Raw genomic sequence first — 22,811 nt, 5'->3', positions numbered from 1 at the left:
TTATTCGGTCAGGGGTCAGGGGTCAGCCTTTGGTGCCATGGGTTGGCTCAGAGAGATCTTTCCTTGTTTTGGAGGAGGCATGCCAGCAGGTTCTTGTCCAACGATGTAAATTGTCTCCGCGCCGCAATGCCACTGCATCTTGGATAGCTCAGCACACACGATGGGTGGGAAGATGTCCACCAGTTGTTTCAGGACTTCTTTCCCCAGAACATGGTCATCCTCTGCCCAGGTATGGAGAAGGCAGAGGAAGCAGGGGAACCAGGTGCCCCTTCTAGAAGCTGTTTGTAAGTATACTCTGAATTAACGCTCACGTCCATTGTGCACTTGGCTGCCTCACAGGAATGCAAAGATGGCGTAAGCTTCAGCTCGGTAGGAGGAAGATGATACTGATGAAGATCATCATTCTGGTCATTTTCTCTCAGGATATGAAGATCTCTTACAATCAGCCCATCTCCATGTTCCATCACCATCTTCATGGAGGAGTTTTGTGCACATGGTTGCCCATTGTCTGGCACAGTGTTTCTCTTTTCCTGGGCTGAAAAAAACTCTGGGTTGTAAAGAATGGCCACACAGCAGCTCTCACATCAATGAGTGCTGCACAGCCACTCAAGCCCTTGGCCCTTATGAGTAGCTGTGGGATCTGTGTGCACTGATGAGCTAATGACACCCCATCCACTCATATAGCCATGGGGGCGGGGGGGGCAGTGTCTGCCAAGACTGCAGCCCTGCATATTCATTTTATCTTCAGTGCTAGTAACATTTCCTCTACACCCCGCTCTTTCCCTCCTCCCACTCACCTCACTTCCGCTGGTCCTGGGGCTTGAACTCAGACCTGGGAGCTGTCCCTGAGCTTCTTTTGCTTAAGGATATTGCTGTACCACTTCTGGCTCTGAGTTTCATGGACTTTCATGGACTTTCCTGCCTGGGCTGGTTTCAAACTGATCCTCAGATCTTAGCCCCTTAGTAGCTAGGATTACAGGTGTGAGCCACCGGTGCCTGGCCTCTGCTTCTTTATGTTGCCAAGCCAAGTTTATTTTCTGGAACATATAGTTCTTTCACTTCACAAGAGGAATCAGAGGTATGATATCTTTCTCCTTTCTACAAAGAGTCTGCTTTTAGCATGAGTTCAATGGCTTCTGAGTTTTTTGTTTGTTTTTGGGTCCAGTAGGGGGCCTGAACTCTGGGCCTGAGCATTGTCCCTCAGCTCTTCAGCTCAAGGCTAGCGTTCTACCACTTGAGCCACAGCGCCACTTCCGGATTTTTTTCTTTTTGCTTATGTGGAGCTGAAGAATCGAACCCAGGGCCTCATGCTTGCCAGGCAAGCGCACTACTACTGAGCCACCTTCCCAAGCCCGCTTCTGAGTTTTAATATTCACAACTAATCCTTGTTTATGCTTTTTATACAGTCTTTTGTCAGCCTCCTGTTCTCAGTAGAGAAGCATTAACAAACACTTTAAAAAAATAGGTAAACGTGCACCTCAGGAGTTTGTCTTGTATTGTTGCCATCAAGTATAAGGGGTAAAACAATACATAGTGCCCCACAGCCACTGTCTGCAAACAGCTCCGCAACTCCTGTAATGACTTGATATTCTCTTCACGATCTTTATCACTGAAGTCAAGATTTTCAGGGAGCTCATGATACATACGGCCCCCATTCAAAGTGCAGCATGGGATGCCAAAGGCGAAGCAAGTACTCTTCCAAAGGGCCATGGGGCCTGAGCTTCCAGGGTTCAGGCATGCCTGTTAACTAACCTGCACAACACATAAATCACCTTTGATCCCCACCACCTGACCTCTTTTGTTCCTGCTCACAAGGTGGGAGCTTAGTTGCTCACTGCAGACACAGTTTTGCAATTTTATTCAGCTTGATTTTCCGGCAGATTCTCAGCTGTGATCACACTGGGCTGGCAGTGCGTGTGCCCTCAGGGTAGCAGAAGGCTGAGGGCTCGTTTTAATTGTGTATTTTCTTATTTACATGTTCATTGCTTAACCAAGGGCCTAGCATATAAACATTCAATGTTCTCTCAGCAAATGAGAGTAGTGATTCCAAATGGCTGGGGCTGTGATAGACAGGCAGGGAACAGCTGGAAGAGAAGGTGGATACAGCATGTGAGGGTCTGGCATTTAAAATGAAGGCAAACTTGTCTTGAGGTTCACCAGGTGCAGCAACTTACACCTGTAGTCTTAGTGACTCAGGAGGGGGAAATTGAATTGAGGTTCCAGCCAGACTGGGCAAAATGTTCAGAACCCCATTTCAACCAATAAAAGGCTGAGCACCATGGCATGTGTTGCCATTTCAGCTACATTTAAAAAAAAAATAGTGACAACAGCTGGGTGCTAGTGCTCATGCTTGTAATCCTAGTTACTCAGGAGGCTGAGATTTCAGGATCACAGTTCCAAGACAGCCTGGGTAGGAATGTCTGTGATACTCTTATCTCCATTTAACCACCAGAAAACTGGAAGTGAAGGCATGGCTCAGAAGTGGTAGAGCAGGGCTGGGAAGGTGGCTCAGTGGTAGAGCACTTGCCTTGCATGCATGAGGCACTGGGTTCGATTCCTCAGCACCACATAAGCAAACAAGAAAAAAACCAGAAATGGCACTGTGGCTCAAGTGGTAGAGCGCTAGCCTTGAGCTAAAGAGCTGAGGGACAGCGCCCAGGCCCACAGTTCAGGCTCCACGACGGGACCCCCCCCCCCCACCAAAAAAAGTGGTAGAGCAGTAGGCTTGAATGAAAAAGCTCAGGAGCAGCAAGCGGGCCCTGAGTTCAAGCCCCATGACCCCCCCACCCTAATTAATTTAAAAAAATAAAAATAAAGCCCAGAATTGCAGTCCAGGCTGGCCCAGGGGAAATGCATGACACTCTCTCTGAAAAGTAATGAAAGCAAAAATGGCTGGGGGACATGGCTCAAGTTGTAGAGTACCTGCCACGAAAGTGCAAGGCTCTGAGCTCAAACCCTAGTAATCACCTCCCTCCTTCAATATAGATAGATATTTAACTTAAGGTGCCACTGGAAGCTATGTGGAGCAGACTAGGTTAAAGAGCAGTCCATACAAGAAGGAAAACCCATGGCTGTTACCCATCCAAGTAATGAGGCAGTGACAGATGGTACAGATTAACAAGATTTCCTGACCAAACTGGATGTGAAGGGACTAAGGAGAATTTTGGGTTTCCAGAATGCTAAAAGAAAATGGAAGATAGAAGATGAGATGAGGGGGATCATAGTTAGTTTTGGAAGTTAAGGAATTTATGCAATGACCAACTACAGCAGTTTTGTAACTCTGAAGGGAGCTCTGGCCTGGGGTGTAAGAAGTGGCAAGGAATCAGTTCAGAGATGAGATCATCTGAGGTGAGCAGGTTAAGACCAAAGGTCCAAAGATGGAGTCCTTGGACACTCCAATATGCAAGAGTCAGGTGGAAGAGCTAAGGTGAAAACCCAGAGGTTGTAGGTAGTGTAAAGAGAAGATTTCAAAGGAGCTCTGACTTGCCCCAGGGTAAGAAAAGAGCCGACAGTCCAATCGAAAATGACCTTGGTGCCATTGTGAGCAACACCTAAACGTCAGAGAGGTAGAATATATGGGAAGTGATCAACTGGAGGCAGTTGAAGAATTCTTCCAATTTTGTTGACAGGAGATGGTTTGTTATATTACTTATGGTAGATTAAACTCACTTATCTTTTAGGAAAAGATACAGCAGAGATTTAGATCCCGAGAACCTGGCATATAAGACAAAAAGGAACAAAAGGTAAGTAATCTAAATTCTGGGAAGATGAAATAGGTGTCATTTATAAATGGCATTTTAAGAATTTTAACTTGGCTACAGAAAAAAAAAGACAAGTTATTACACCTGTATGTTGCTGTTCACGTGATACACAGACTTGTCTCTGGACACCAAAAACACTAAATCTGACAAGTGATTGACATATAACCAAAACCCATCCTTCAATTGGCAAATTAGATGGTGAATAAGCCAAAAGTTCACTTAAGAAGCCTTTGTTTGGAAGGAGCTGGTAGCTCATGCCTGTATCCTACGCAGGAGATGGAGATGTGAGAATCATGGTTCAAAGTCAGCCTTACCAGGAAAGTCTGTAAGACTCTTCTATCCAATTAACCATCAAAAACTAGAAGCAGCCAGGTATCTGTAATCTTAGCTACTCAGGAGGCCAAGATCTGAGGATCATGGTTCAAAGCCAGCTGAGGCAGGAAAGTCCGTGAGATTCATCTCCAATTAACCATTAGAAAACTGGAAGTGGCACTGTGGCTCAAGTGCTAGCCTTGAGCTGAAGAACTCAGGGACAGCGCCCAGGTCGAGTTCAAGCCCCATGACTAACAGCAACAAAAAAAAGCCAGTGGTTTTGTGGCTCAAGTGCTAGAACACTAGCCTTGAACATAAAAAGTTCAAGACAGCCCAGACCCTGAGTTCAAGTCCTAGGATTGGGGAAAAAAAAAAAGAAAAAGAGAACTGTGTTTTCCCTATAATAGGAAGTATTTGAAACAACCCAGCACAGGAACAACTCTGATTTTAAAAAGTGCTTTGAGCTGGGGGCTGGTGGCTTATAATACCCGTAATCCTTGTTACTCAGGAGGCTGAGATCTGAGGACCATGGTTCAAAGCCAGCCCAGGCAGAAAAGTCTCTGTGGGACTCTTTGCTTGAACTAACCATTCAAAAACCAGAGGTGGCACTGTGGCTTAACATGGTAGAGCAGTAACCTTGAGCAAAAAGAGCTTAGGAACAGCATCCAGGCCCTGAGTTCAAGCCCCATGACTGACCAAATAAATAAATAAAAAACCAAACACACACACACATACACACAAAAATAAAAAACCCTGCATTGAATTGTTATTCAAACCTAACTTTGATCAGTGTTGGGTGTCAAGGGCTCATGCCTGTTATCCTAGCTACTCAGGAGGCTGGGATCTGAGGATCACAGTTCAAAGCCAGCCAAAGCAGAAAAGTCCCTGTGAGCCCCACATCTCTGAAAAAAAAAAAAAAAATCCAAAAGCAAGTGACCTATGTTTTGGACCTATTTCCTTTAAATGTCAATTGCTAGTTACAAAAACTTGAGTTCACCCGTAAGAAAATATTCAGTGTTTGAATTACATCTGTCCTAAGATAATGCACACAAACCAACATAGTCTATATAATAAAAATATTTAATGCTGCCAAAAAGTATAAAAATACAGTAGGAATGGCAGTACAATACAAAGTATTCTCTCCTAATTTATTTCTTTTACATCTTTCTACATTTCATACACACATTTAAAAAACACTTAACAATACATCAAATGAAAGAGTTCTGCAAAGTCTTCTGCTGGTGGGTGCTCTTCATTCCCTGGATGTTAAGTTTACTTTGTAAACAGACAACTGTGAGGCAATCTACAGGTTTAGCAAGCCTCACTTTAGTTTCCGGAGTGGGCTTCAGGTCTTGCTTTGCGCATCAAAGGTTCAAAATTTATAGCTGCAGAATATTCTCAAGTCATGAATATTTAGGTGTCTGTCAATCTTGGCCTAAAACATAAAATAAGAAGTCATCTATTGAATTCATATTTACTAAACACACAGACCTACATTGATACACACAAACACAAAAGGACTAACAATGAACTAAAAGGCAAACATAACACACTCAACCAAACTAAGTTTTTTACTCTTATTTTGGCGAAGCTGCTGAAGTGCTTGATTTGCAAATAAAATTAGTGGTGTGGGTAGACTCATTTAAAGCCCAAGAACTCACTTTCTTTTCCAAGAATTATGAACTAATTTTTTGAGGCCATTCTACTTTGCTGATAGGCATTAAAAACAAATGTAGCCACAAGAATTTAGCAAGACTACATATTTTCTAGACAAAAGTCTAATTCAATTTGTCCCTCAACTTTGAAAAACTGCTAAAAATATTACAACTGTACAAAAAATTGGCTTGTGTCTTTAAATTAGATTAACAGCAGATGAATTTTGTCCTGAGGAATAGTTAGTGAGTCTAGTTAGAGAACTAAGCAACAGAATACTTAAAACACAGGCATAAAATAGAGAAACTTATTGTATTTAATGCCAAAAGTTGAAATAAGCAATAGACAGAGGGAATGAATACTTGTAAGTGCTGGAAAATTTTTTAGGCTAATTTACAATTATTTGCAAATAACTAAACTTTCTGGGAGGTTATTTCCATTCTTTCCCATTTTACTCTCTCCCCCCAAATCTAAATAATTGTCAGTACTGAATTTCTACATGTATAAACAGGAAATATAAACCAGATTCACACTATGAAGCTCAGATGTAGCCAAAATCCTGTAAATACGAGAATTAAGGCCTCTTCCTCTGAAGGAAGACAGGATGATATGAAGCACTCTTAAGTGGTCTCTTTCAAATATTTATGGAAAGTAGCCAAGGAACTAGACAGCACACTAAACGTCTGTGGCTCACAAAGAATTATGGATGCTTGTTAAAGGGATTTCCAAAATCCTAATCCAAACTAGTTGATTCTGACTCCAACAAAAGATGTTTGTATTTACCATGCATTTAGAATCTGCTCTTTAAAATAAAGGCATGGGGCTGGGAAGGTGGCTCAGTAGTAGAGCGCTTGCCTTGCATGCCTGAGGCCCTGGATTTGATCCCTCAGCACCACATAAGCAAAAAGAAAAAAGCCGGAAGTGGCGCTGTGGCTCAAGTGGTAGAGCACTAGCCTTGAGCTGAAGAGCTGAGGGACAGCGCCCAGGCCCAGAGTACAGGCCCCACAACTGGACCTCCCCCCCAAAAAAAATTGTGGATAAAATAAAGGCATGTAATTCAAAGTATATGAAATAATACTTTGGTATACAAAATATTCTCGTTTCATTCTGTTTCAGTGGTAGTTCAAACTATTTCATTATCTCTTTTCCTCCAATTAGAAAAAATAAAATTCCTTTATTTTTTTTGTCGGTTGTGGGGCCTGAATTCTGGGCCTGGGCAGTGTTCCTTAGCTCTTCAGCTCAAGGCTAGCACTCTACCAACTTTAGCCACAGAGCCACTTCTAGTGGTTTATTGGAGATGAGTCTCCCAGACTTTCCTGCCCAGGCTGGCTTTGAACTGTGATCCTCAGATCTCAGCCTCCTAAGTAGCTAGGATTACAGGCTTGAGCCACTGACACCTAGATCTTTTTTTTTTTTTTTTTTTCTTAAACAAGGTGGCTACTTTTTTGTCTTCTTGAATTCCACATAAAACGGACATTATAGCATAATAGAAAGAATGAAATCTGGAGCTGCTGGAAATCTAGACTGTAGTTTGCATCTCAGTTCTGTTGTCATGAACTAGCTGTGCCACCTTGGGCAAGTTTCCTATTCTCGGATTCAGTTTTCTTATGGGAGAATAGGATGCCATTCATCTAGCGAGGTGGCATGCATTTTCAATTTAGAAGTGGCTGGCAGAACTGTAGATGTTTAGCACACTGTTGTGGTATGTTAAACAATGACTATTTAAGAGATTAAAAAACAAACAAAATAATTTTAAGTGATTTTGAAGGGGCAAGAAAATAAGATGAAATGAGCCGGGTGCCAGTGGCTCACGCCTGTAATCCTAGCTACTCTGGAAGCTGAGATCTGAGGATCATGGTTCAAAGCCAGCCTGGGCAGGAAAGTCTGTGAAACACTTATCTCAAATCCACCACTAGAAAACTGGAAGTGGCACTGTGGCTCAAGTGGTAGAGCGCTAGCCTTGAGCTGAAGAGCTGAGGGACAGCGCCCAGGCCCAGAGTCCCAAGCCCCACAACCGACCAAAAAAAAAAAAGAAAGAAAGAAAGAAATTTTCCGAAGGAAATGTCTTTAAATAGGGCTTTTTGCCACTAGCTAATCACACTAATGTTCTCCAAAGATGAGCCAAGGAAGATCATAATCTTCTCTCAAGTGAGCCAACAAAAGAGAGGTTCCGATTCTCCTGTACTTAAAAAATTCCCATGCAATTTCCTTTGTAGCAGCTCAAGACATTCATGGTATTCTAGCATTAAACAACATAGTACCAAAGAAGTCTGAAATTTCCTCAAAGACAGAAATTATTTCTTCTAACAGACTGTCCGGAGATGGTCAGGCACTCTTAACATGTTTTCATTGTCAGTGACCACAAAGCCTCTCAAAGCAAGGCAAACCTTCCCTCTTATGCCACTCAGTGCTTATACTTTGCAGTGGATCTGTGCCAGCAAAGAGCATAGGGACAAAGTCAGCAATAGTAGGGGGCCTGTAGATGCAAGGGACATGGATCCTATTAGAACTTGGAAGAAAGCCTTTTTTTTTTTTTTCCTTGCCGGTTGTGGGGCTTGAAACTCGGCCTGGGCACTGTCCATCAGCATTTCAGCTCAAGGCTAGCGCTCTACTACTTGAGCCACAGTGTCACTTCCGGCTTTCTCTGCTTATGTGGTGCTGAGGAATCAAACCCAGGGCCTCATGCATGCCAGGCAAGCACTCTACCACTGAGCCACCTTTCCAGCCCGAGAAAGCCATTTTTCTGAAGAGTGCTGAGAAAAAGCACTTGTGCAGAATGACTCAACATTGTTTTTGGGTCAATGGGAATGTGCTAGTCAGGAGATTCTTGCTGCCAAGAGAAAAATGAAGACAATACTCATGCTAAGGTTTCACCAACTTTTCACTTCAGAATACTACACAATTCCTGAATATGGGGGAATAATCAAACAACTCCAATCTGGACCAAGACAAGGGGTGGAGCTGTTCATGTGTACCAAGTACTGAGACTAGGGATTCCTTGGTAGGTTTCTCTACTAAGGCACATTACCATGTGTACACTTTCAAGGGAAAGGAGATTGCTGTGCAATCTCATAAAAACTGCTCTGAAGACAGGTAGGATAAATGGAATAAAATGTAAACATGAGAACTGGGGGGCGGGAGGGGGAGGGCGGAACGACAAATGTTCACAACAAACCATCCAGGCAATAACTAAGGCCTGTATTTCATGTCACAAGATGATGTATTATTATGAAGAAAATTTACATTCTATTTTTCAAAATTTTATGAGATTTTTATGTCCATTATCATTACTTTAAAAAGTCAAAGCCAAGCTGGGAGCTAGTGGCTCATACCTATAATCCTAACTACTCAGGAAGCTGAGATTTGAGGATCACGGTTCAAAGCCAGCCTGGGCAGGAAAGTCTGAGGGACTCTTATCTCCAATAAACCACTCAGAAAACTGAAGTGGCACCTGTGGCTCAAGGGGTAGAGCGCTGGCCTTGAGCTGAAGAACTGAGGGACAGTGCCCAGGCCCAGAGTTCAAGACCCATGACTGACCAAAAAAAAAAAAAAAAAAAAAAAAAAAAAAAAGTCAAAGCCAAATAAGGGCTATAAAAGTCAAGACATTTTATTAGTTGTTAATATGTAAATGGCAATGCAGGACAGATTTCTACTGAAATCGTAGTTCCAAACAGGGGACAGATACATTAAATTTGGCCAAATGAAGACACTTTTTCTTCCTAGACTGTGGGTTCTATGTATCACTCAGGATCCATGTATGGACCTGCTAAAACAGTATAAACCAGTACAGCCTTGAAATCCTGCCCGAACAAATAAGTGGTCTACAAATTTAGTGGTATTTGGGTTAAGATTACATTTTAAAAGGTCTCTTTTAAGGTTTGTACAGGAAAGCTGGCTGCAGGGGTGTGCACCTGCAGTAGCAGCTGTTCAGGAGGCTGAGGTAGGAGAATCATCTGAGCCCAAGGAGTTCAAGGCTAGCCTGGGCAACACAGTGAAATGGCTTTGAAAAAAAAAAAAGAAATTTGTATCTGAAAGTAAAAATGAACACAATCTTTAAATCTGCACAATAATTGGGCAGAAATTATACAATGGTCAAAAAAACTTCTTTTGTGGAGTTTTGAGTTTGGGGCTTTGAGCTTGCTACCCAGACACTATTACTGCTGACCTATGCCTCCAGCCTAGGTTTTTGCTTTTTATTTTTGACATAGTCTCACTTCTTGCCAGGCATAATCCACCCATGTCAGGCTTCCTGGCAACTAGGATGATAGGTACCTACAACCTCATCTACTTGAAAAGGGGGATTCATGAACTTCCCTGGGCTGGCTGGAAGCCATAATCTCAACAATCTCAGCCTCCCAAGTGGTTAGGATTACAAGTATGAGCCAATAGGGTCTGCTTCCAAAACATTTTAATACCATCAAGTTCTAGTTTCCATTTCTGTAAAATCTAGTCAGAGATAACTCTAAGATAGGCAATCAGCTGCAGTTTTTGAGAATTCTCCAATTTCAAAATTAATCAATGGTGGCTATCATCGCTGTGAACCTAGGCTGAAAGGTCAGAAAGAACTGTTAAATCCCAGAGGGCAGTTCCAGCCATCAACTACTTTTGAAAGGCCTATGTAGCTTTTGATTTATGCTTCATGCTGTTAGTTCTAGCTTGCCTGAGCACACTATATACAAGGTCAGTGTGAGTCACACCATTTCCTTGCACACCTGTTATGCTGAGCTCTGTTAACAGAAAATGATTAACAGGCTTAAAAAAGAAAAAATCCTTCCTCTTCCTATTCCTTTTTTGACAGCAATGCTAATACATAATGAAAGTAGATCAAAGTTGGGTGTGGGTGGCTCATGCCTGCAATGTTAGCCACTCAGGAAGCTGAGATTTGAGGATCTTGGTTCAAAGTCAGCCAGGGCAGGAAAGTCTATAAAATTCTTATTTCCAATTCAATCACAGAAAAAGCCAGAAGTGGTGCTGTGGTAGAGTGCTAGCCTTGAGCAAAAGGAGCTCAGAGACAGACAGCAGCATCCAGGCCCAGAGTTCAAGCTTTAGGAAATGCGGGGGGGGGGGGGGGGGGGCGCACGGGGAGAGTAGCTAAAAAAGACAAAAGAAAGGATAGAAAACTTGACAAATATGGAGAAATGTATTTTTACACCTGATGATAAAAATCAGTAGCAAGTCAACATGAAACAATGCTTGGCAAAACTTGGAAAGGAATACCCATCATGACTTCAGCATTAAATGAAGGTTGTGTCAGTGTGCAGCAGGGATGGATGTGAATTAAAGATTCTGTCCTGAAAACAATATACCCAGTTTTGTTTTATTTTAAAATCTTATCTTTCCTTCCTTAATCTATTCAAAACTTGATACTTACCTGATTGGGTTCAAACTATATAACTTTTTTTTTTTTTGGGGAGGGTACACACTAGGGCTGGAATTCAATGCTGCACATACTTGGCTTGGCTTTCTGTTCACAACTGGCACTCTACTACTGAGCCATACCTCCACTTCTTGCTTTTTGCTGGTTAACTGGAGATTCTCTTAAGATCTGTCTTCCTAGACTGCCTTTGAGCCACAATCTTCAGACCTCCTCCCGAGTATCAAGGATTGTATGTGTGAACCCGTAGGGCCCAACACCCAACTTTTAACATCTGATACACTTGGAAAAATTCTATGCAGACTAGGGCAACAATATTCATAGATGCAGGCCCCACCAAGGACTGTTAACTTCCTTCCTCTGGCCATGATTGGAAGCCACATGTTTCTGTCTCCCCAACCAGTACAGGACTGAGATGATGATCACCCATCACCTATTACCACATTGTAGTTAGCACCCCTGAAAAATACCAGTATTGGTAAACTGTTAACCTGTTTAAAGTTTTCACTTGTCACCATTATCCTCAAAGATCTGCTCAGAGGAGAAAGCAGATTGGCTCTTGAAGGTCACTGAATGTCCAGTATGCTGTGATTTTAAAAATATACTACCATATGTCTAGTAGGACAAAACGTAGATAAAGAGCAGTGCTGAACCTAACAAAGAAGTCATCCAGCAATATGCTGGACAGTCTTATCAGTATTTCTTTCCTGAGAGAAGTCTTCATATTTTTGCTTAAAACAAGATGATCTTAAAGTGGATCGTTCCTAAGACTTACCCCCATTTGACTTTTGGGGTAACACACCATATTTTAGCAAGGATAAAAGACTTTAAAACCAATTAACAATCAATAGGATTTTGATGCCTACACTTAGGTTTAATACAAAAAGACATTAAAAAAATGTCTCCCTTACCTTTTTTCCATCTCAAGGTTAAAGGACACAGTAATACTGAATCAGGACACAGGCACATGTTATATAGATCTTATTTAATATAGTACCCCCTACATCCTGCTTTCACACAGTTGATACATTCAGGAAAGCTATTCAAGTAAATTTAAAACACCTCCCTATACCAATGATTTTCAAATTACTTTTAAATGATAGCTACTTCCTTCAAGACAACTAAACCTTAGCAGAAAATTTCCAGGTTGTATTAAAAGAGACAAAGCAGGGATGTTGTGGTTGGTAGCTTGAAGTCTTTCTGCTACCTCTGGGTGATCTTCTTGGAGATCCAATGTATGGAGTTAGAAAACCACTGAATGTCTGCTAGCAATTAAATTTATATCATCTAGTTAAGGTTTAAGTCGAATGAATCAAATACTGAATGGAATGTTGGGATTCAAATGAGCAGTTAAAATTCATTAGACAGTTTTTAAAAATACTCATCAAGAAGTTAAAGGGACAATGGAAGGTTTACACATCATGTCACTATTTATTGAAGAAAAGAGAACTTGAAAAAAAATCTTACTTCAAAACTTCAGTCTAGTGAACTGAAGTTTACTGCTTCTTTTACTTAAAATGAAACCATGACTAACCCCAATTATAAATTAGGATAATTACATTGAAAATTTCACAAAAATTAAAAAAAAAACAACAAAAAACACAAAAATAAAACCCAAAACAGTATAAATCATGCATGGGCTTTACAGAATTCAGTTTCTTTTCTTTCTTTCTTTCTTTCTTTCTTCTTTTTGAGATAGAGTCTCACTATGTTGCTCACGCTGTACTCGAACTCACTATGTAGCTCAGGATGGCCTCAAACTTGTGATCCTTCTGCATGAGCTTCCCAGGTGTGTACTACCACACCTGGTAGAAACCAATTTTTTTTTTTTTAACAAAGTTTTGACAAATTGTTACTTTACTATTCAATAAGAATTTTCCTTCAAAGATACACATTGTGCCTTTGACTTTTCTCTTTTAAACAGGGCTAACTGTAAAACATAAAGGAAATGCAAATATGCATAGAAATTGCTTATTCACAGTTCTAACTGCTCATATCAAACTTTTTTTAGGAAAAGGAAAAATGTATCCAGTATACAATTGAACCAACATACAACTTATATTGTTTTGTGGTAAGACTTCAAATAGAGATTTTAAAAAGTACACTTAACTACAAAAGATTAAATACTTATAAAATTATCTTTACCCTGAAATGGTTAGGTATATAAAGTGTTGATGCCCATGTCAACAGTACATTATACATTACACACATTTAAATGACATTTTCTTTCCATTAATAATGTAGATAAAACCACAACATTTATTGCTTATATCAAATGCAGGTTAAAATCCAGATAGCCTCCAAAACCAATCCTTGTAATAAAGGATTTCTCAATGTTGGTCAGGTAAAATATTACGTTTGACATGTGTGAATACAGCTGCAAAATGTACCAGTTTTTCACAAACACCAATGTCTTTATTTTAGAGTAGTTTACAGTTTGGGTTTCAGAGGAACCTGCAGTGAAGATCCTGAGATGCTGGGCCTGTGACTGTAAATATCACTTATCTGGCTGATGTCTATTCTACTGCACCGATTTTGGGTATGAGGCATTTGCTGCTAACAAACAAACCCTTGAGATTAACGCAGCACTGTCAGTTACTAGTGCAGAAGCTTGCCAGGCAAAACTTTATTTATAGGACACGTTGGTGAAAAAACAGTGTCCAGCCAATCAAAGTGCCAACCAAAATGACTGACACAAACCCAATCTTAGTGAGAATAGGTTGCCAATATAACCACCTTTTTCTTTTTCGTTCAGTCTCATTTAGCCTCTGTTTCATCTGCTGCACCTTCTGAGCTGTGGTAGCCTTTCGGTCCTCTCGAATACGTTTCCGTAGAACACTGTAAGAGATAAAAACAAGTCAATGGAAGTGTACGCTCAGAAGGCTGTAACCCCAGTACAAAGGACCCAGGCACCAGCAAAGCCACATATGCCTACACTTTTCATCTCATTCCAACATAAATAAAAATGTGAAAGCTTCAATGTTCCAAATGCTCCAGAGATTTACTCTTATAAATCGGCAACGATTTCTGGTCGTTTTATCTTAAAAATACTTTTAATGAGACCTGAAAAAGTGCATGATACTTTCTTTTTCAAAATGTGAACTGGTAAACTGAGATAGAGAGGGAAGGGGTGACATTTTCAAAAAAGAAACGTATTCTTTACCTGACTTATGTAACTGTAAGCATTCTGTACATCACCTCTATAACAACAATGATTTTTTTTTTTTAAAGTAAACTGGTGATCATCAGTTTTCTTTCATTGACAACCAGGCAGTAGAAGCAGGAGGGGAAGACAACAGGTTCTCCGGTATCTGGCTCTCTTTTGCACCTGGTCATCATAAATATCCTTGGTAAAAACTGCTTGTTTGCATGACTATTATTGTTTTTTGTTTTTTTTTGGTCAGTGTTTGGACCTGGGTGCTGTTAGATCTTCAGTTTAAGACTAGTGCTCTACCATTTGAGCCATGGCACCACTTCCAGCTTTTTTCGGCTTATGTGGTGCTGAGGAATAGAACCCAGGGCCTCATGCATGTAAGGCAAGCACTCTACCACCGAGCCCAGCTCCAGCTGGGCTGACTATTATGCTGTGTGAGCACTTATGCTCCTGCTTGTCCACATATATGTTTCTAGCATCTTGGAAATTGTTTAATACAGAACTTTTAGTTCTGGCTCTGACCCTTAGTCCTAGGACTAAGAATGTCCAATGGCAATATGCTAGTCATTTCACTTTTTAAAATGTCACAAAATCTAACTCCCTCTGTTTACTTATCATATGTGTTATGGAAAAAGCCCTGCCAGTTTTTGAGTTCTTCCAGTAAATGTTTCCAAAGCACAGATCTAAATATGCAGCTTAAACAAAAATCTTGGTTGCTTCTTCAATGCCTACTATATTAAGAAAGAACTTTTTCCTGGCCAAAAAGTTCTCTCATATCCATAAAAAAAGATGATTAGAGAAACCCAAATTGTAGAGCAATCTGAAAGACAGCAAATTAATAAGCAAAGGAGAAAAAGTATCTGGAGAACAATTCTTGATTAAAGTAGACCAAAGAATCCTATCAATTAAATGCAATGCAGGATCCTTGATTAGATACTGAATTATTTTTGTGTTTTGAGATAGGGTTTCACTATGTAGTTTAGCTGATCTTGAACAAGATCCTTTTATTTTTGTTTTTGGTGATACAATGGTTTGAACACAGGGCCTCTCTCTTTTGGCACGCACTATACCACTCAAGCTCTTTTTTGCTTTATTTTTCCGATAGTGTCTCACAATTTTTGCCCAGGGCCAGTTGAGGACCATGATCATCAAGAGCTTCCTGTGTACCTGGGATTACACATGACTGGCTTGTTTGTTCAGGTGGAGTCTCATTTGACTTTTTACATGAGCTTATCTCAAACTGTGATCCATCTTTACACAGTTGGGATTCTAAGAGTTTGCCTGACAACTATGTACTGTAAGATATTAATTGTATTTCCAGAAAAAAAAGCTATACAAATTGAAACCCCCTTGTACAATTGAAACCTCTTTTGTAGCCTCCTGCTTTGTTTCCCCTTCCCGTCCCTTTGTATCCTCCCCCTGCCCAGTCCCGCCCCCCACCAAAGTTGTAAAGTTCGTTTTTCGACATAACGACTTGTACATCTTGAAACCTGTTTGTATAATTACTTTAAAAAAGTAATAAAATGATAGAATAACTATAAAAAGCTATACAGAAGACTTCTTAATCAGCTGGAGAAATCTGGACATGTACTACCTGTTAGAATATTTTGTGTCACATGTCTTTGGTAAAGTGGAACTTTCATATATGACAGAAATAGAGTTGTTAGGGGATGTATAGAATTATCAGACAGTTCCTCAAAATGTTAAATGTGGAATTATTACAGGACTCACTACTTCTAGTTATTTACCCAAGAGAATGGAGAAACAGGTTTATGAATGCAAAATCTTTTCAGAATTGTCCAATTAACACTGTTACCTCTCATTCCTATTCTGTTTAATTCTCCTCTTTCACCTCTATACACCTTCAATCTTATGGAATTTAGACTATTTAATTAGCAATTTACTAACAGTTTGCCAATTTGGGTGCTTCTTTTCCCCTCACAAGGTATTAGCAACTTGTGAACTATCTTTGTAGTCTATGGTGTTAAATATTTAGATTAGTTCAAATAATGAGAAATACCTGTTTATGTAAAAAAAATTTTGTAAAAAACTTTTTGAGAGACATATTATGACCTATGCAAGTTATTACTCAGAATTCACTCTCTGAACTGAAAATTAATCATGACAAATATAAAAGTACATGAAGAGGGGCTGGGAAGGTGGCTCAGTGGTAGAGCGCTTGCCTTGCATGCATGAGGCCCTGGGTTCGATTCCTCAGCACCACATAAGCAAAAAGAAAAAAGCCGAAAGTGGCGCTGTGGCTCAAGTGGTAGAGCGCTAACCTTGAGCTGAAGAGCTGAGGGACAGCGCCCAGGCCCAGAGTTCAGGCCCCAACTTGACCCCCCCAAAAAACAACACCAAAAAAACCCCATAAAATTTATTGAGTCTAAAGCCAGAAGTGGAGCTGTGTTTTAAGTGATACTGCACTAGCTTTAAGAAAAAAGCTCAGGAACAGTGCCCCAGCCTTGAGTTCGAGCCCTATGAAAAGCACACAAAAAATATATGAGGAGGGGAAGGGAAAAAACAAATCGTTTAAATAGGGATACAGGTGGACCCATTGCAACAATGAGATGTATGAACTTTACAACTTTGGCGGGGGGGGGGGGGCATATGGGGGGAGCAGGATATGGGAAGGGATAGGAGGAAGCAACAATGCTTAATAAGAAATGTACTCATGTAATCCTAGCTACTCAGGAGGCTGAGATCTGAGGATCGCGGTTCAAAGCCAGCCCGGGCAGGAGAGACCGTGAGACTCCTGTCTCCACTAAACCACCAGAAAACCGGAAGTGGCGCTATAGCTCAAGTGGTAGAGCACTGGCCTTGAGCTGAAGAGCTGAGGGACAGCGCCCAGGCCCAGAGTTCAAGCCCCATGACCGACCAAAAAAAAGAAATGTACTCATTATCTTGCCCAGGTAATTGTAACTCCTCTGTACGGTATTTTCATAATAAAAAAATTAAAACATATCTAGCTAGCTTTGGTGGTACAGACTTGCAATCTTATCACTTATAAGCTAACAGAAAGATTACAAGCTTGAGGCCAAACTGTACTACATGGTGAGACTCTGTCTCAAAAAACAAAAATCCAAATTATTTGGTTCTGAGTAACAAAGCTCAAAAACAGAATCTTTTTTGATGCTTTATCTCCTCATCTTCCCCTTTTATAGTTCTATAATTTTCCTGTTTCAACTAGTTATTTCTGCTTAGAACCCTTCCTTTGTTGTTGGGATCATCACTGTGCTTTTAAACAAGCAGTGATTTTAATCTATCTCTGAGGGAAGAAAAAAACCAAAACAAAATGTGAATGCATGTGCTAGCAAACATCACACACACACTGCATTGAAAATTTTCTGTAATCACTTTAGAACTCCTGAGTGATTTTACTTAAACCTTCTCTATATTGTAAAACATGGACAAGGAGAAGTTTAATTGGGACTGCTAATATGACTGCTCTGTGTATTTAAAACACTTGTTAAATACTAAGAACACCAATTCAGGTATTAAACTTGCTTTCCTTAATTCTGCACACACAGTATTGCCTAAAAGGAAAAAGCAAACAATAATATGGAGTTTGTGACTATTATTACTGAAAAAGATAATGCAATTTATTTAAAATAATATAACTTCCTGAGGTAAAAGTATTAATATTTAAGGCCAAAAATGAACAAATAAGCATGTATTACTTTTACTTATAGTACTTGTAGTATACAGTTACTAAGGCCATATACTGAAATATTACCTTTTCTGAAATTTCAGTCACAATTTTGTTTTCTTCTAGTGCTGAGAATTGAGCCCAGAATCTTAAGTATACTAAATCTTAGCTCTACTAAACCAACCCAATTTTTGTATTAGAAAATACAGAAGTAAAGCTATAATGTATGGGAAACCTTGATGATTTTCACAGTACCCTTTAAAATCTCAATGTAAGAAACATAACTACAACATAAAATTTCCCACAGTAAAGTTTTTTCTTTGTCAGTTGTGGGGCCTGAACTCTGGGCCTGAGCACTGTCCCTCAGCTCTTTAGCTCAAGGCTAGTGTTCTACACTTGAGTCACAGCGCCACTTCCAGCTTTTTCTGCTTATGTGGTGCTGAGGAATGGAACTCAGGGCCTCGTGCATGCCAGGCAAGCACTACTCTACCATTGAGCCACCTTCCCAGCCCCACTGTAAAAAGTTTATTTCACAGAAAAAAAAAAGACATTCAGAATGAGAGTGAGAGAGGAAGAATAGAACTTGTTTACTAAGTGATTTATACCTCAACATATCTGCTTCCCATCCTGTATGGGGAACTTAGAGCCTTGGAAATATAGGTCTTAAAAAATTTTTTTTTTCATTTTATGGTTTACCTACTCATGTACATTCGAAAATCAAAAAGCAGAAAAAGGGAATTTCATATATGAGGAAAAAGATGCTTTTATTTTTCTACCAACAGAAATATGTTTAACTTTCACTATTTTCTGTACCATGCTAATGATTTTAGCACCATATTACATTAACTACATACTTCATATTGTTTCTTCTTCATATTGTTACTAGGCTTGAAAGCTCTTTGAGAGTAATTATGTCACCACCCATAATTAAAAACCTTTACATAAGAAATGAATTTATCTTAATTCAATAGAGATAGTATTACTTTACACCCACTAAATTTATTAAAATAAAGAGCCTCATTTGAGTAGGCAATTATAGGACTCTTTACCTCTCGCTGCTTTCCTCCACAGTATCTTGCATTTTAGAGGAAAGTCCTGTACACCGGTCACCTGTCAGTTTCTCTTCTTCTAGACCTTGTCTGTTCCCATTATACTTTTCAATGATTATTTTGTTCGGTGAATGATCGAAAGCAGGACTTAAGTCTTCTTTAGAAAGTTCTTTCCACCGTTTCTAGGAAAGAGAAAAACAAATGCAAACACTACAGTTTTCCTTAAACCAAAAGTATTTTTTTTGGGTCCGGTTCTGGCGCCTGAACTCTGGGCCTGGGCGCTGTCCCTCAGCTCTTCAGCTCAAGGCTAGCGCTCTACCACTTGAGCCACAGCACCACTTTTTTCTTTTTGCTTTTGTGGTGCTGAGGAATCGAACCTAGGGCCTCAGGCATGCAAGGCAAGCGCTCTACCACTGAGCCACCTTCCTAGCCCCCCAAAAGTATTTATAAACTGAAATTATTCACATTAAGAATATCTGGCAGGTGCCAGTGGCTCACGCCTATAATTCTAGCTAGTCTGGAGGCTGAGATCTGAAGATCACGATTCAAAGCCAGCCTGGGCAGGCAAGGCCGTGAAACTCTTATCTCCAATAAAAACCCACTAGAAAACCGGAAGTGGAGCTGTGGCGCTGTGGCTCATGCAGTAGAGGGCTTGCCTTGAGCTGAAGGGACAACGCCCAAATCCAGAGTTTAAGCCCCATAACCAACAAAAGAAAAAAAAAAAAAAAAAAAAAGACTATCTCTGGCCAGGCATGATGGCTTAAGTCTGTAATCCTTACAACTAGGAAGACAAACATTGGGGGCTGGTGCTTCAAGGCCAACCTGGGCAAAAACAGGTAGCAAGACTCTATATTGACCAATGGTTGTATATGGTGGCTTCTGCCGGTCATTAGCAATGGGGAGAAGAACAAACAGGAGGATCATAGTTCAGGCCTACCTGAGCATTAAGCAAGAGCCTATCTCAAAAACAAAAACAAAAACCAAACAAACAAAAAAACCCACAAAGTGCTGGCAAAATGGTACAAGTGGTCTGCTTAGTTCAAATCAAGTACTACTCACTTAAAATACTCTTCAGTATATAAATTAATAAAAAAAAAAGGCATTTTATCATACCATAGCTCTTATAACTAGGCTTATTTTAAGTTCAAGTTTTAAAATGAAACATTTATAACTTACATACCTTATTGTATAGTTGAATAGAATCACTTTAATAAAATCGAATGGACTTTTGCCTATTTGAAACGAACTACATTAGGATTTCGTTAAAGCATTGTCATAAAATTTTAGTCAGTTGTTAAGGTTTTGCTTAACTTTTTTGTTGAGACAGTATCTTACTATGTATGTAGCCCAACCTGGTCTCAAACTCAAGATCCCATTATCTCAGCCTCCGAAGTGCTAGGATTGTGAGTGTATATAACCACACCCAGGCATGCAACACGTGATCAAGTGTCTTCCCGCTCCTGGTCTCTTTACAGTCTCAGCAAAATTCAACATATCTCCAAGCAGATCCCTATGATGTCTAAGGACTTTAATCTCGTTGTTTCTACCAGGCAAACTAGCAGTTCCTCAGTTAGCCCAGGGCTTAGAAATGCCCTCCAGCACACCTGAGATTGAGAACTGATGATAACAAAATTTAGGGCTCAAACTGAGAGGAAGAAAAATTTTTAGTTTCCTTCAATAAAAGAGGAGGCCATCACCTACTTAGACCACTATGGTGGCCAATGAGTTGGTGTGTTCTGAGCCTGGTACCATGTTGACACCAATGTCAAGTTGGAGGAAGAAGCACAACGTTTATCTGGGCCCCTAAAGATGAAAACAGTGACAGTTTTATAGAAAAAGAATGACAGGTTCTGGAGCCACAGTCTCTTAAACTTTACATAGGCTGGGGATACAATTATCAGCTACTATCTGCCATGAAACACAATGTAAGCAGTGACAGCAATAGAAGACAGTGGGTTTTTTTAATCATCACTGACTTTTACACTGGCCCAAATGACTTGTCCCTAATTAAAATAAGTCAATGGCTCATCCCTGTAATCTTACCTACTTGGGAGGCTGAGATTGAGAGGATTATTGTTTGAGGCCAGCCTCATCAGAAAAAAATCTTTATGTGCCCTTTCTCAACCAATAGTTGGGTGCAGTGGCACATGCCGGGTTTCCCAACTACAGAATGATGCCTAAAATAGGTTGAGCACAAACCAGGCACATGCTTGGGCAGAAAGTGCAAAAAAGTGCAAAAAAAAGATGGAGCATGGCTCAGCATAGAGCACCTGCCTATCAAGCGTTAGGCCTGAATTCAAGCCCTAGTACTGTGGAAAAGAAAAAAGCATGGGACGATACTCTTACTGCCTGAAGAATGTAATGGTTTTAAACAAAGATATAAATGCTACAACTTACAGAGCATTTACTCCTTGGAGTTACTTTTGTATAAGACACTAAACCTTGTATATTTAGAAAAAAAAGAACAAAAACCAAAAACCAAACCTCTAGCCAGACATTGGTAGCTCACACCAGTAAACTGAGGAGGCTGAGATCTGAAGACTGAAGCAAAGCCAGACTGGGGAAGGAAAGTCTGTGAGATGCTTCTCTTCAATTAACCACCACAAATCCCAAAGTAGAGCTGTGGCAGACAGTCTGGGTTGACTATACTTACTATAAACTCCACATTATGACCTGAGTCTCTAAAAGCTCACTAATTTCAGTCACAGGATAACTTCAAAAAGTATTTATTAAATGGTTTTACTGAGCTGTGATGGTGCATGATTGTAATCCAAGCACACAGGAAGTTGAGGCAGAGGATTAAAAATTTGAGCCTAGCTTGGACTACTTAGTGAGACCCTATGTCAAAATACAAACAGGGGGCTGGAAAGGTAGCACAGTGGTAGAGTACTTGCCTTGCATGCATGAGGCCCTCAGCACTACATAAACAGAAAAAGCCAGAAGTGGTGCTGTGGCTCAAATGGTAGAGTGCTAGCCTTGAGCTAAAGAGCTCAGGGACAGCGCCCAGGCCCATAGTTCAGGACCCATAACCGAAAAAAAAAAAAAAATTATAATTTTAAGACAGCCAGCTTTAACTTTACCACATTAACTTAAATAGTTTTTGGAAAGGACAAGATAAGGGCTTAGGTATAGTTTATTGATGTGAATTATATTTAATAACTTTTTCTTATATTGTAGTACTAGGGATTGAACTCAGGGACTTGTACCTGCTCAGCAAGTGCTTTACCACTTGAGCCATGCAGATAGTCGTTTTGTTCAAGAAGAGTGTCTTGTTCCTTCTTGTCAGAACTGAGCTCAAATTTCTGTTCCTTCTGTTCCTAACTCCCAAGTAACTAGGATTACAGATATGAGACATCACACACAAATTATCAAACAGGTATTGTCCCCAATAAAAGTTTACCTGTATATTTGAATCTCCCTTTATACACTTTGCTCCTTCTATAATGGCCATATAAGAGAATCTGAGTTGATCTGGTGTCTGAATAAGTCCCATTCGGTATTTTCTCATATTCAGTAACACTTGTTTAATGTTAATATCATCTCCTTTTTCCATCTGTAAGTAAAATAAATCAAGTATTTTTTATTATTAGAGTACAGCAAACAAAAGCAATACAAGATCAATGCTAGATTCTAGAAAAGCATTGACTCTTCAAGAATAATTTAATGCATTCCCCTATCTACTCTTTTCTTGTCACACCTCAATTTTTCATGTAGTAAAGGATTTTTTTTTTTTGGGTCGGTCATGGGGCTTGAACTCTGCCTGGGCGCTGTCCCTCAGTTCTTCAGCTCAAGGTTAGCGCTCTACCACCTGAGCCACAGCACCACTTCCATAGTAAAGAATTTTTATTCTTAAATGACT

The 22,811-nt window shown here is 40.1% G+C and overlaps 1 protein-coding gene across 2 annotated transcripts in view; it reads right to left on the bottom strand.

Moving 5' to 3' along the window:
- Positions 1–5,135: 5,135 nt before the first annotated feature.
- Ptpn2 (protein tyrosine phosphatase non-receptor type 2) overlaps positions 5,136–22,811 on the bottom strand; it is an 89,452-nt gene continuing 71,776 nt past the window's right edge. The window contains exons 7-10 of one of the 2 annotated variants that reach the window (XM_070029597.1): positions 22,353–22,505; positions 18,953–19,134; positions 13,837–13,938; positions 5,136–5,508 (exon numbers count right to left, since the gene is read on the bottom strand). In XM_070029597.1, coding sequence (XP_069885698.1) covers positions 5,487–5,508; positions 13,837–13,938; positions 18,953–19,134; positions 22,353–22,505 — 459 coding nt within the window. In that variant the 3' untranslated portion in view covers positions 5,136–5,486. Of the gene's footprint in view, positions 5,509–12,081; positions 13,939–18,952; positions 19,135–22,352; positions 22,506–22,811 lie in introns of those variants that run through there. The other variant, XM_070029596.1, reaches the window with a different exon arrangement.

Source organism: Dipodomys merriami, unplaced genomic scaffold (assembly GCF_024711535.1).
Source record: "Dipodomys merriami isolate MVZ:Mamm:240054 unplaced genomic scaffold, mDipMer1.0.p SCAF_2, whole genome shotgun sequence".
In the NCBI taxonomy this organism is placed as follows: domain Eukaryota; kingdom Metazoa; phylum Chordata; class Mammalia; order Rodentia; family Heteromyidae; genus Dipodomys; species Dipodomys merriami.
The sequence above is the reverse complement of the archived record's forward strand: the minus strand, read 5'-3'. Positions and strand labels throughout refer to the sequence as shown.